We start from the raw sequence: 14627 nt of genomic DNA on the forward strand, positions 1-14627 counted from the left end.
GTCGCCGCTTGATGAAAGCGATGCAGAAAAGGCTCCTTCCAGCATCTCCCCCCTTTCCTGCACATCCCTCCGGAGCTATTCATCGCCCCGTGGGTTTCCGCGGCTCCTAGACAGGCTCTTAAGCTGTCTTCCTCTCCCCAGGATCTCTCCAGGTAACAACAGGCTGCTGAAGCCCGAAAGCCCCCGTCACGGCTTCAAACAAAACGAAGCAGAAGGCTTCACCCAAGCCTACCAGCACTAGAAAGAAGCGTCGTCGTTCCYCCCCCGCCCGGCCCCGCGCGTTCAGCAAAGCAAAGCGGCGAAAGCACGACGGAGCCGGCTTCTTGCTCCTCAAACAAGCGCCGACGCTGCCCCCAAGATGCGCTCGGCGGAGCCTCTTAATGCAGCTCGGGCTGCAAGGCGCGTTTGCATTTTAGCCTCGTTTCCCGAGGAAACGCRGGCGAAAGGATCGAATTGTGCACGCGTGTCTCTCTGCTCCATCTTCCCAACCCCCTGGGCCAATTTGAAGCAGCCCGACAGACGGGCAGCAAATTCCTGCGAGTTTCCTGCAATTCAGTGGCTGCTTTCTGTCCTGCTCGGAAAGAAACAGTTCCAGCGTGAGCTCAACCCTTACGAGACACCGGAGAAGCCAGATAGGAAACCAAAATTTTGGACGTGCCGCATGTGGCGAAAGCATTTGTCAGAGCTCACAACTTATTAAACAGCGGAGAACCCGAGTGCCAGTCTGGGCCCACGGGCAACCTGCTGCCTTTAGCAGCATTTAGCACAGTCCCACTCCACTCCCGTCCTTAATAATCTCATGGCCCGGTAGAGAGATTCTCATGTGCTCTTAAACCCTTTTCTCTAAGGTAAAGGGATGTCTTGCACCTTTCCACCAGCTGATGTTGAACTTCTGGCTGCTCCTACCAGCGTGGTCAGACCTTGGCTTGGCCTCTCCGGATGCGGGCTGCGAGCGYGTCCAGCCCTGGCGGCTCATCCTTGCCGAAGGGATTTTCTTTTCGCTTTGAAACCTGTTTGCCGTGCGGGTAGTGGAAGAATAAATAGGCAGTGTTCGCCTCCGAGCCCCATGCTGAGGGGCGGCTGCATGAGAAACTCCGGCTTGCTACTGTTTTCCAGCCCAAATCCCTTCCCTGCCCCCCCTGCAACTGCAAAACGCGGGCTTGCAAACGCTGAACATGTCGGGGTTTAACTCTGTAAATGCAGGCTTGTTTCCTAGGAAAAAAGCCYGTGTATTTCTTCCCTGCCTGTCTGCGAGCTCTTCCTCGCCCGGGCTCGCTGGGAGCCGTCAGAGCACAAAGCCAGAGCAAAGCATCCCTCAGCGGCCGCGTCCGTCCCTGCCGCGAACGGCCTTGTCCGAGGAAGACGTTGTGAAGGGCTGTTAAATGGAAATTCGTTCTGCTTTGGCAAACAGTTCCCGGATATGCTGTGCTGCCGTTGTGAGTGTTCGGAGCGGAGAGGAGGTATCCCCGCTCCTCTGGGAGACTTCGATACGGAGGGAGTGGGGGTAACGGTGCAATAATGCTGATTGACACCTGTCCGGGACCAAACCCGATCCGGGACCAAACCTTGTTCTCGCTCACTCCTCGCCCCCCAGCTTGGGGCGGATCCCAAAGAGGACATGCCAGGATGTGGCTTGCACCAGGGGCCGTTTGCTTCATCCTCGCGGTACCAGCGAGTTGCACAGAGGCGACTGCATTTCCCTCTCGCCCTGAGTCCCGTGCTGGGTGGTGTAAGGTGGCCCCAGGAGCACCCAGGCTTTGCCATTGCACGCAGGAACGGGAGAGACACTCTGTCGTGATGGGCTGAGACCTGGGCAGTCCTATCTGCTCATGGCCCTTTCCCTGTCCCTGGATCAAACCCGATGGATCACGTTTTCCCAGGTGGTTTTGACYCTCCTGTAGACTCAGACATTCAGATCCCCCCGCTGCAATCTCAGGGGTGGGGAGGTGAGCTGATTTCCAACATACATGTGTTTAGCATCATTTCTAAACATCCCCTGACACAGAGCCCCTATATTTAACCAGCTCTGCCTGATCTTTCCAGGTCGGTCCCATTCCTACCACCCAGCTCATCCCAACAGCACTGACACTGCTGGGGCAGAAGAACTCACGCTGCATGAAGGCGGGACTCGGAGCAGAGCTGATCTCATCTAACCTGCTCTCAGCTTGAGGAAGGGACTCACCGAGGTGGAGATGAGCCTTGCTCAATGCTGCCTGAGGCTGCTTTACTGGTAGATGCGTGCTCAAAGCCCCAGGGGGATTTGAAAGGTTTCTTCTGGTGTGGCCTGAAGAAAGTCCCCTCTGCAGTCCTGCCCAAGCCACCCCCATGGGGTCATGGGTGACCAAACCCAGAACTGACCCATGTTAAAAATAATTACAGAAGAACTGAGGTCTGGAGGTACCTCTGGAGGTGTCTGGTCCAAGCAGCTAGAGCACGGTTGCGCCAGCAGGCAATTTTTGAATATCTCTGAGGATGGGGATCCTGCAAACTCCCTGGGCCCCGTCCCAGGGCTGCACCACCCTCTTCATGAATTTGTGCGTGGATTACAGGGCAGAGACGTACCCAGATGATGGAGAACCACCTGCCACTCATTTCCACTGTGCATAAGTGCGGTGAGAAGAGCCACGGGGCTCTGGGGCACAGGTAACCCAGGAGAAGCCTGGGGAGGAGAGGGACCCTGATTTGGAGGACTGTCTGAGSATGGGGGATCAGATTTTATGAGCAACACCTCACACCCCAGCTCCGCTGAGCATTACCGCCCAGAGTTTCCTTCCCAAACCAGGAGAAAATGATGCCACAAATCGCCCGGCACCCGGCGCACGCTCCCATCCCGGGTGGCTGCAGCCGGGGTGCCTGGCTTGGCTGCATAYGGGACCCAGCTGGCAACCCGTGCCGGGGGCATCCCGCGCTGGGGAACGGGCCAAGCGTGCTTCAGGGGAGGGGTGATGCCCTTYTGGTGCATCTCGAAACGCTCTTCCCTCGGCAGCACGGCCGCGAGGGTCGACTCACCGTAGTCTTTCTTGCAGTACTTCTTCATGTTGATCTTCAGTTTCCCCTTGGACGCCTTGCAGTATGAGTCACAATCTGGACAGGGCGAGAGGGGGAGGGCAAGAAAACGGGGAACCGGCTCAAAGCTGCAGCCTGCCGTGAATAAGCAGCGTGCCTGTGATATCCATCTGCCAGGCCCCGATTGGGTCGTCTGAGGGGGCATTCAGAAAAACCTGCCTTTCGAAAGAAAGCCTCGCACAAAGGAACCCGTCCTCCCGCCCCGCCGCCGCCCCCGGCCCGGCTTCCCTGGGCCGCCTCTGTCTTGCCGGGAGACCCCGGGGCCTCCCTTATTGTGCCACCCAGAGCTTTTGAGAGCCGCACAAATYCCCCCCCCTGTTCTCCAGCTCCGAGCCGGAGCGGAGCCCGCAGAGGCCCCCTGTCACCCCTAACCCCGGCCGGTGTCCGCCTTTGGCATTCATGGCCGGGCGATTGGGGCTGGGGTCGCCCGCCGACAATGCGGGTCAGGGAGGAAATTAGCAGCCCGTGAAGCATTAGCAAAGCCTTTTGGTGCCCACTCCAGCGAAGTGTGCAAATAAAATAGCCCAGGAGGAACACCGCGCTCCTCGTGGGCCCCACCGCTGCGACGCCGTCGCTCCGCTCGGGCCGTGCAGCGGCCGGCRCTGCAGCCCCGGCCCGACCCCGCCGCCGAGGCTCGCCGGGCTGGAGCCGTGCCGTGGCGCTCCGGCGGCTGCAGGGATGCCGAGTGCTGCGGGAGCTGCTGCCGGTGCTGCCTGTGGCGGGGCGGCCCCGCTCCCGCGCGGGATGCAGCCGGGCAGCGTCGTGCGCTCGGTCCCGGGAACGTCCAGCGGCGCCACAGCCTCCCTCTGACGAGAAGCCCCGCGGCGTCCCTCCGCGCCTCCCCCGCAGCGCTTTTAGGCCACGCTCTGGGCATGGCAGAGCTTGGGACCCCGCTTCCTAAGTGCTGCAGGAGCACAGGTAAGGAGTTCCCTCTTAGAAAAGCTCACGCTTCAAGCAGGCTGGGAGGGGAAACTGAGGCACGGAGTGGGGAGGTGGCCGCCACAGCTGAAGGGGCTGTAGCACTTCCCAGTGACAGCTCTGTTTGCTGCTCTGCTGCATCCAAAGGGGCCAAAGGGGTAGGAAACCTGCTATCTCTGGGGCTTGCCAGCCACCTCCAAGGCAGAAAACAGGAGCTGTAAGACAGAGCTGGGGAGGGGAATAGGCTAATCTTCCTCCTCTAGCTGAACCCCAGCTCTACATGGCGATTTTGGTGGGTTGAGTTACCCCTCATAAGAGCACCAGCTTTGGGACAGGGCCCTGTGGTGGAGGTGGTCTCCCATGGTGGATGCCACCCAGGCAAGGAGGACAGCGAAGTCCCCAGACACAATGCATGAGGTGACCTGCACCCTCTCAGCTCACCAGCTTCAGTGTGGGAGGTGTCCTGGGTTGTGGGACCTGGATTCACAAGCTTCCTCAGGAGGAGAAGAGATGCTCCATGAGGTCTCCCAGTGCATCCAGATTCCCCCACCCAACCCTCTCTGTTGATGGCAGATCCAAACCTGGCCTGATCCAAGAAGGAACCTCTTTTGTAGTTCCGAGTTGGGGACTGACGAGGGAAATCCAGAGATCTAAGCATCCAAAGAGACCAAGATCATCACAAGACCTCACTCTGATCTGTGCATGCCCCAGCCCAGTCCTTCCTCACCATGGCCACCTGGACAGTCACCTCATCTCATCATCACCCTCCTGACCTGGATATCTCCATCACTGCCCTCTGTTCTCATTCCTCAGAAGAGCGTACACAGTAATAAGTGGCTTCATGCTCTTTTGATATGACTTGAGTAAAGTCAGGGCCAAAACCAAAAGCTATTATTTGAAATGGGGTGCCTTCCTGCTCTGAGAGGCCCAGCTAAGATCTATACCCAGCTTCAGCCTGCCATGAGTCCTTTGAAAGTGAGAAGCTGAGATGATGACCAAGAGGTTCCAGCAACCATTACCTCCCCTTTGTTTTCTTCATCTAATGCGACCCTGAACATCACACAAAACTTGAAACGCATTAAGACAAGAGTGAATATTCCATTAAAAAATGCCAGAAAGCTTTCACTCATTTTTTTCTACTATCTTGCCATTTCTGTTGCTATCGCCTACAGGACTTGCACTAAGAAAATCACTCAACTGTCCCATGCACTGAGGTTTCATCTTAAGTGTTTAAACCCACTTGTCAGAGGCCAGTTGTGGTGGCAGAAAAGGGAAGGCATTGCTCATAGTTCAGAGGATGGGGATTCACTAGCAAAGCACCGACCGTGCCCACATGGTGGGATGCCACCATGCATAGGGACGCTGCTGTGTGGTGTCACTGATTGGTGCTGGCCAGACCCCAGGAACCTGCTGATGCACTGGATTTCCCATGCCAGCTGCCCCAAAGCCCACGTATGGCTCACACATACAGCGTGGCAAACACCACCAGCTCACCCTATAGGGCGCATGCCAAGGGAACAGAAATATTGCTGATCCAACGCTCTGGTAAAACGTTCCTGGCCATGAAGATGGAAGGAAAAGACTACAAAGGAAATAAATGTGAACGCACTGATTTAACAGCCCAGGAAGGCTTTCTCTAGCCTCCTCAGCTGAGTGAGGGACTGATGAGAGACAGGCGGTTGGGCTGTTTCACCAGGCAGCCAGTATGATTCTGCTCAGCCGTGGATTGCTAATGTTTTCAGGACACTAATGGGGTTATGATAATCATGATGATGAATGCCTCGTTCTCCTCTGGCACAAAAATCCTGGAGCTCTATAAATATTCATTACTTATGATGCATCGCACCCCCTAAGCAGAAGCAGAGATTGCTGTACCTGCGCTGCAGCAGAGAGGCTGACACACGGACAATGTACTCAAGGGCAGGCGGGAAGTGAGTGACGGAGCAAGGACAAAGTCCAGGACCTCCAGCTACGGATCTCGCATCCCCAGCTAAATCCGAGTCAGGCAAAGAGGTGAAGGAGAGCAGCCAGCTCTGAGCACTAGTGGTAGGAAATGAGCTCCCATTGGGTGCCCTGGCTCCCCAACCCATGTACCCCATGGCTCTGTGCAGGCTCGACCCCAGGGTCTGTCCGGAGCAAGGCAGTCGCCTGGTGGTTTGTTCTGTGCTCGCTCTGGGAGAGCTGGGAGCCAGCAGGTCCTGCTGCCTGGCCTGAGTGGGCTCACCACAAGCAGCTCCTTCTCCATCCTCGCAGTGCTCCTGCAGGGACCATGGGGATTCATCCCCAGGCAAAATAAGTAAATAAATAAAAAATCATCACTCTGGAGTTTGGTCCAAACTGCTCATAAGAGCAGCCCACATCTCTTCAGCAACCTTTTTGCATGGAAAACATCTCTAGCCATGCCTGAGCTTCCCAGGCCCCAGAGTCCGCTGCGACACTTCAGTCTGCCTGAGGTTATTGACCTATCAGAAACCCGTCTGGGTGAGCTTCCCGGCCAGAGAAGCTGTGCTGGACAACAGGCACTGCCTGGCCAAGCCACTCCATAGGCCTGGCAGGGGGGCAGCACCACTTGCTCCAGGACAGACACCAAATTTGTGGTTTGAGACACCCAATCACAGCCTAAACCTGTCCTTGGTTTTGGTAGTGAAACCCCCCCAGTCTCCCTTCTCCATCTTCTTCTCTTTCCTTTTCTCTCCCCCCCTACCCCCAGCCCCATAGGCTGTGCCAGAGCCTCAGCTGGTTTAAATTGAACTCGATGTGGCCAGAACCAGCTGGTGCAAATCAGTGTAAATCATCAGACGCCAGGGCTGATTCCCATCAGTAGGGGATTTGTCCCAGTTCATTTCCTCAGTCTCCTGCATGGACAGCTTGCCTGCCTCATGGGTGACTTTGGAGGTCTTCTGGGGCCTCTTTGGGCTGACAAATTAAATCTCTCAAAATGAAGCCCTGTGCTTATGTTTGCCAGCAAGCGGTGCTGCATACTTGAGACTGATACTGCAAGATCACTGCTTGCTTGAGCCAAGTGCACAGAGAAGATGCTGTGGAATATTATTTTAACGCTGCCTAATGACTGAAAAAGACTTTGCTCTTGTCCATCAAGTGATATTTCAGCAGTCTGGACTCTGGTGGGAAGGCTTGCTGGGCTGTAGGTCTCTTGATGGAAGATGATAACAGAGCCAAGCTCAAAGCTCGGAGGAAGGGATGGGAGGAAGGGGCAGCAGGCTGAAAGGGGTGGAGAGACATGATTTACTGGTGGCTGGAATGCTTCAAACACCATTTCAGCAACTTGTGCGTGTCTTTGCTGGGATAGGAGATTCTTGCAAATCTCCTCAAATTCTTCCTCGTTACAAACCTGCAGAGTCACAAGGCAAACATGCTTGGCCTGACCATATGAGAGGCTCCCTCTCCTGCAGGTCTCTCTGGTGCATCTTAGTGAGGTTGCAGAGGTTTGGCTGTGGGGTAACCTGCCCTTGGAAAGTGGATGCCTGAGACTGACCAAAAGACCAGGGTGAGAATGAAATGAGGCTGCTTGAAGAAGAGGTGAAGGATATCTGCTTTGCAGTGGGGAGCAACCTGAGAGGTGACAGCTAAAATGTGGGCTAGTAAGCGGGGAAGATGGGTCTTATCCACCCAGGTTGCATCAGTGCAATGCTGGAGTGGAGACTCCTCAGCTCGGCCCTGCAGGACAGCTGACTTGGGCATCCTTTCTACATTTAGTTTACATTTCTAGTAGTACATTTCTACATTTAATTCTTGATTAATTCTTTTTTTATTTTCTTTTTTTTTCCTGAGGATGYGGAGGACATTTTTCTCCTCTTTCCGGCTCCCAAATTTTGCAACTGAAACTAGAAAGACTCAGAAGCTAAGCAGAAGAAGATGCAGCTCTCCAGGCGCCTGGTTGTGATCTTAGCACCAAGCGATGCTGCTGCTCCTAACACACCACGACCTGGGGGGGAAGCATACTGCGTCTCCCTGCGAACCCCACCGGGCTGAGAGCGACCGGATGTTTTCCTGTGAGAAAGCACAAACTTCCTGTGTTTCCTGGGTAAACAGAACGAGAGGGAATTTGGAAACATGTTGTTGGCGCTACTTGTTCTGCGAGCGCGCTGAGGGCTGGGAGCAGGTGGCGGGCGGCTGTTTCGTGTCCATCACAGCTTAGTAAAACGTGTCAGCATAGCATTCAGCAGCTTTACAGCTCAGCCCATCCCCTTGATATAACTAATTCCCTGGCTGAGCAAAGAGTTTTCACAGCTAAACACCTTTTTTGTTTTGCTTATTTTTTTTTTCAAAAGTTGCACTTTTTGAAGAATGTTTTTCTTCATTTTGGGAGATTGTTTTAGCAATGCAGGGCTGGGACTATTAGCATGAGACTCGAAAGAGCTGTGGAAAAGGCCAGGGCTGGGGACCTGGTTACCCCATGCTCTGCCAATGTGCCCGCTTCCTGACTGTTGGTGCCCATCTGATCTTTTGGGCTCGGGGCTGTATAGGACGAGATATGCTGACAGCAGCCGCTCCGGCCTTAACAGAGGGTGCAGAGCCATGTTCACAAGGAGAAGCTACGCTGAGACTGCAACTTGCTTTGCTTGCAGTTCAGAAATGATCTTTAAGCCTCTGCGAAAGCCACATGTCGGTAACGGAAATTAAAGGCCCCTTGATTCTGACATGATAGAACGATTAAAGCCACATTTCTTGGCCTGGGTACCTAACTCAAAATGCAGATATAAGACTTAGATCCCCAAAGGTATTCAGATTTCTAATCCCAATTTATGCAGCTAAATTCCTATTGATTTCCCCCAGGTAGGGCCCTAAATACCTTTGTGGGCTGAGATCCAAAGTGTAGGTGTTGTGGTCTAGAAGGGAATACTCAGCTTTGACAATTTGGCCTCAAAATTTTAGCCAGTGAAGGGTGCCTGTCCACCTTCTATCTGCAAGCTCCTATTGGACTGCATTTTCTTGCTGGGGCTCGGTGGGTGGCTGTCTTGTGGGGTGGAGGTCTGGCTTCCCCATCTCCCTTTTGCACCAGGTGGGATGTGGTACTGGGCGGTGAGTGAGCAGAGAAGGGAACTGAGCCACGAAATGAAGGTGTGGGTCCAAACATCAAATCCTACATCTGCCTTGATTTTTCCCTTCATGCAAGAAGACCATGTTGAAAAATAGAGCGTGGAGGCCCTTTGTGGCTCTAGGCAAATCCATGCTTGGAAAGCCTGGATCCTGGTGCAGAATGGCTAAATTTTCCCCAAACTGCTGGTCTAGCACACAGACTGTTTCCTCTTCTGGCTTTATAACAGCCACTGAACTCGTGGGAGGGCTCTGCCCCAGCCTGAGAGATGAAGCTGTTGTCTCTGAGCACGGATGTGCAAAATCAGCATGTGAGACACTGCTGTCTTCATGGGCCTTGCCATCACAGTGATGCTGAAGATGGACCCAAGCAAACCCTCCCTTCACTGAACATCTGGGAATTTCAGCTCTCAGATGTGGTCTGTGCCCAGGCTTTGCAGCTGAGCCGATGGTGATCTGAACCAAAGCCTAGGTATGAATGCTGTCTGCATCAAGGCGTTTCTTGAACCCATTCAGCAACTACAAAATGTGCTCCACAAAGTACTGAGATGGCCTATTGTCCCATCAACAGCCATTACACCCTTGGCACAACCAACCTATCGAGGGAACGAGGCTCTGGGACATGGGGATGGCAGAAGGAGGGGTCCGCACTGGTGGGGGATGGAGGATCTGTTCGGAGAACCAGAGTTATCCATGCTCTGCACCAGGGAACAGCCTCTGGCCTACAAGGCGATGGGTTCACAGAGCTCCAGGACTTGAAATCCACCTCATCTCCACGGGGCTGTGCACTTCATCCAAACTGCTCAGACGGCAGAAATAAGTCTCCAAACCCAAGAGACAGTTTGTGAGAGAAGCCTTCAAATCCGAAAAGGGCAGCAGTGAACATCTTCAGCATGTGGTTGGGAGTGTGGAGGAAAAGCCCAAGGAACGGAGGGGGCATTCACAGGCTGGGAGTGAAAAGAGCAGAAACACTGCATCTCCAGTGTGTGGCTGAGTGTAGGCTCAGGCAGGTGCTTGGTGCTGGATGGGGAAACTGCCTGGGCTGGGAACGGACAGCGTTTCTGTAAGCCATCTTGCAACATCCTGAAGTGCTGGAAGCCATGCTTTAAGAGTCATACAGCTCTCAGCTGAACGTAATGAATAACATGCTATCTGCCACTGCAGCACCAGGACAGAAAATGATGGCCCTGTGCCAGGGTTAGCTCCGAGAAGTTACTGCAGGGATGCCTCTGGCCCCCAGACTTCCGGACATCTTCCCCAAATGACCATGAAACTCTCTCTCTTTCTCCGCCCACCCCAGCATTGAAGCTGCCCCTTGCTTCTACCCCAAAGAATATTTTAATATTTCCTCCATCAGTCTCAGTGAATGACTGTTAGAGTAATTTTGAAGAGTGCCAGCTCTGCTGGCCAAACATCCTTGCTCCAAACCAGCTTCTAGCTTATGTCCTTTGCTGACCATGTGTCCCAAGGGAGGAGATGCTCTGGAGTAGTCCTTCCTTTGCATAGGGAGTATAGATGGGATTTAAAGCTATTGTACATGAGGTACCAATGGCAGAAGAACACAGCACTGAGGACTGTCTCGCTCCCAAGCCCACACACGTTTGGCTCAGGGGCGTGCAGCCTGCTGATTGCTTTCAGGTTTCTCCCTGTGTGATGAGCGGCAGGGGCTGTGCTGGGTACAATGTCTCTGGCTTGCAGACCGCACATTGACTGCAAGGAATTGATGCTGTAATTTTGGCTGGACTCGAGTCAGATGCTTTGTCTCAGAGCTGCCTTCTTTAATGTAAAAGCAAGCTTAAGACAGAGAATCCCTCCCAGGTTATTTATTTTAGCAGTGGGATCGTTTCTTCCGTGCTCTGCCCGGCACCCCCTGCAGCCCCCTTTCCCTGGTCCGGACGTTGAACAGAGCAGTGGAGTCTGTTATGACTAAGCTGGCTCTTCCTCCCCCACCTGGCAATGACCCAGCTAATGTGCATAATGCCCTTTGCAAATCTAGCACTCAAATCGGGACTCTAGCTTTTGAGACTGGCTGCGGGACAGCCGGGGCCTCAGGCTGAGCAGCCTCAGCCACCTCCTGGAAGCGCATCCCATGCTACCAGCTCCCGGCAGAATTTGCAGGCCTTGGGCTTGGGATGAGCTGGGCCTGAGCTGCTGAAGTCAGGCATGTTATGGGATGTACAAAACTGTCCCAGACTTTCAACAATCCCCTCGTTCTCAGCCTGTGGTCAGGGATCCTGAGGGTCTGGGTCTGCTTCTGGAGGGTCTGTGCTAAGTCCTAATGCAAAGCAAGTCTCTTCTATGGGGCCACACTGAGTTGTGTGGCCTTGCAACTCTACTGGCAATGCTTTTAGAGCCTGCAATTCAGCAAGGGTTGAAAAGTACTGAATTGGATATTGGAGCCAGCTTGGCCTGAACGTGGGAACATAGGGTGAGGAATGGGCTGTCTGCAAATCCCACGCACACCCCGGGACATCCGGGCTCTTCTCGAGGGCCAGCTTGCCTGCAGACAGCCTGTGAGGTTGTGACTGAATGAATTTATGCATCACTAGACTTGTGTAAGCTTATGTCCAGAAGGGCTGAATGCAAGGAACGTTTAGGCTCGAGGYGAGGCTTAGTCCAGTATAGCCCCATGCTGGGGATGAGACTAAATCCCTCTTGGTTCCTCACTTCATTCCTACTCCAGACCTTGTTCTCCATCCCCAGGCACCTCCTGAGCTGACCCAGGGCTTTCAACCTCAGAGTTACAGTCCTGCAACCCTGGAGGGTGGCTCAATCAGCCACCATCAAGGAGCTGTGTCAGCCTTGACAGCACGGCAAGGGTTTGTCCCATCACCCGAGACCCACTACCTCCACTCTCCAGGTGTCCTTGGAGAGGGTTTGTGACCAAAGGTCTGCTCTCCATGGAAGGGCGGACTAAAAGCCCCAGAGCATCTTCTGGTCTCCAAAGCAATCTCAGGAATGCTTTACACCAGCACATGTGTACACGGGGTGTGGGGGCTGTCTCTGCTGTACAGCCTTGGAAACAAGTACAGCTGATCWGGCTGATGCACCGGCACAGCCACTGCAGGAGCAAACTGTGTCAGCCCTGTCTAGGCAGGAAAAGTGTGCTAATTTAGGTATTTTCACCATTTTTTTCCTGTTTTGTAGACCCTAGCATTTCCCCAGGACCCTTCCGGGGGGCATTGAAAACCCCTGGCAAACACTATTCTACAGCTGGCGGGCTGAGCGCCCCAGGACACCCGCTGGCAGGAGCTACCTGATCTGAGCCAGGCAAACCTGCCTGCTCCGTGCTGCATACACAGCTGGTGCCATCGGCTCGCTGCTGCATTTAAAGGATCCTCGTGAAACAGCCTGTTTCAGAGAGATCCTTACGCAGCAGCCAGTCTGCTCTGTAGCTAAACACGGGACTTGCTTTTTCCCCTTTGCTAGACAGCGCCAAGGGAAGAGATCACAAAAATATGACTCTGAAACAGGCCAGGCAGCGCCCAGTGCAAAAAGGGAGCCAGATCTGTAGCCCTGCAGGCATTTCCAGCAAGGATAACTGCCATTAACCTCTCCCTTGGAACAAGAAGGTGCAAATGAGCCCACAGTAGTGTCCTTTCTTCTGGCTGAACAAGATTGATTGAAAAACAAATTGGCGCAAATAAAGCATGTAATTAGATTAAAGCCTCTCGCCTGGAGCAGCCAGGATGGAAAGCAGAGGCCGGGCAGTTTGCAGGACTGAGCCCACAGTAGTATTCCCACCTCCGTGTCTTCCGGCACGGCCAGATGCTTGGATGGCACCAGGTCCTTGGAGCGGGGCCACCAGCATCCTGCAGGATGCAAATGGGGGCTGCCACTGCCTCCCTCCCTCCCCGCTGCTGGCGCAGGGGGCTCGCACGTTCTGCCCTTGCCTGCCGGTGCCTGCCAGACCCAAGCATCCAGCAGAGCCCTGCCTGACGCAGGGGTGCCACTTGGCCCCGGCACCTCCTGTCCGGAGGCACTCGAAGCCCTGAGGCTCTGGGTTGGGTGGCATGTCTCCAACCCAGTCCCTGCAGGAGCAAACCCCCAAGCTTGATGATGAGGCCATCGCTCAGCCCCCAGAGATGCGAGGGACACGCTGTGCCAGCCCCGACTGTGCTTAATTGCTGCTGGGCACTTTCCCTTCGGAAATGTATCCCCCAGCCCTCTGCGGCCGGCAGAGCGGCAGCCCCGGACCTGYGCTCCGACCGCTGACGAACTCCAGAATTGCCTCTCACAGCCTCCCCAGGGGACACAGCCTTGCAGAGAGCTGCAGTCGACATGATTAAATGCATTAATAGGAAACCATCTGTCTTCAGCAGTATGGGCCACCCTATAAATCCCCGGGCTGACAGCAGCTCCCTGGCTGAGCGGGCTGTGCGCTGGACCAGCGCAGTCGAGCGTGGCACGGGTGCGTGGGCAGGATGTGACCAGAGCCAGGGGCAAATCTGACTTTCTGCTCCGAGGGAAATGCTGCAATTGAGAGCTGATGATGGGGGCAAATTTTGCTAAGGAGGAACAGGCATTTCCCAGGAAAGGGAGAGACCCAGTTCATTCCATTTCAAAATTGTTAAAATGTTTTGTGTACCAGATTTCACAGCAATGCTGGGCTTGCAAGTCCAAAGCTCCTGCCTTGACCGCAGTGCCCAGGATTTCTGGGCACCCCAGTCCCCAGCGTCAGGAGCCATCTCTGAGCCAGGAGCCCTGCTGTCCCCAATGCTGTCCCCAAGGCACAGCTGCTGTGCCCAGAGGCCAGCACAGTCCCCGTGGTGGCAGTGTCCCAGAGCTGGGCACACAGAGGGGTGGAGATGCAGGGATGTGGAAAGGCCTGAGATGGGACGTAAGGACTCAATGCAGCTGTACAGGAAGCATGTCTGCATTTTTTTTTCCCCCCTTCACAGAATTTGTGGAATATTTTGAAGCGGCCAGAAGCTTCTTCGCTGGAAACCTCTCACCTCGCCCCCTCATTGTGCTCAAGGCCATTCACTGTGGATCGCCGTGAAAAAAAAACTTTCTTTTCAGAAGCAAGCTGAGTACTGCGGCCAATCAATCAGTCAATCAATCACTCAGTCAATCCATCACTCGCTTACAGCCTGAGACAAGCAGGAGAATACCCATGCAGGACAGAATTAATTACTCATTCGGCCCGGTACAAAGCTAGAGACCCCCATATTGAGCCCAGATTTCCACCCGGGTGACTGAAATGGGAATTTAGCCTCCTGATTGTACCGCAGACAGCTGTGGAGACCTCTAGTCCATCTGCAGGATGCTTTTGGCTCTCAGCAGAGCTCGCGCTCATTGTTCGGAGCATTTCGTCAGAGYGAGGAGCTGTGATTCTCCCCCTGCCAGGGCAGAGTCCCCCCCGCACCATGCCTCTTCCCAGGCTCTGGAAACATCCTTACTGAGATAGAGCAGGCAGGGAGTGTGCTCTGAGTCCGCCGGTGAGGTGCGAGCAGCCGGAGAGCCCTTTGGCTAGGAGGCGAGCGTTTCCGAACCCCATGCGGAGCTCAGGCCAGTCCCTCGCTCTGCTGATCTGCTCCAGATGTGCAAGCACAAACACGAGTGTGCATGCACGCGCGCGCACA

At 54.5% G+C, this 14627-nt stretch overlaps 1 protein-coding gene across 1 annotated transcript in view; it reads right to left on the reverse strand.

Moving 5' to 3' along the window:
• NTN1 (netrin 1) overlaps positions 1-14627 on the reverse strand; it is a 117896-nt gene that overhangs the window by 7864 nt on the left and 95405 nt on the right. Inside the window, exon 5 of the mRNA XM_026075745.1 lies at positions 3010-3084. Coding sequence (XP_025931530.1) covers positions 3010-3084 — 75 coding nt within the window. The remainder of the gene's footprint in view (positions 1-3009; positions 3085-14627) is intronic.

Source organism: Apteryx rowi, unplaced genomic scaffold, assembly GCF_003343035.1.
Source record: "Apteryx rowi isolate R43461 unplaced genomic scaffold, aptRow1 scaffold_41, whole genome shotgun sequence".
NCBI lineage: Eukaryota > Metazoa > Chordata > Aves > Apterygiformes > Apterygidae > Apteryx > Apteryx rowi.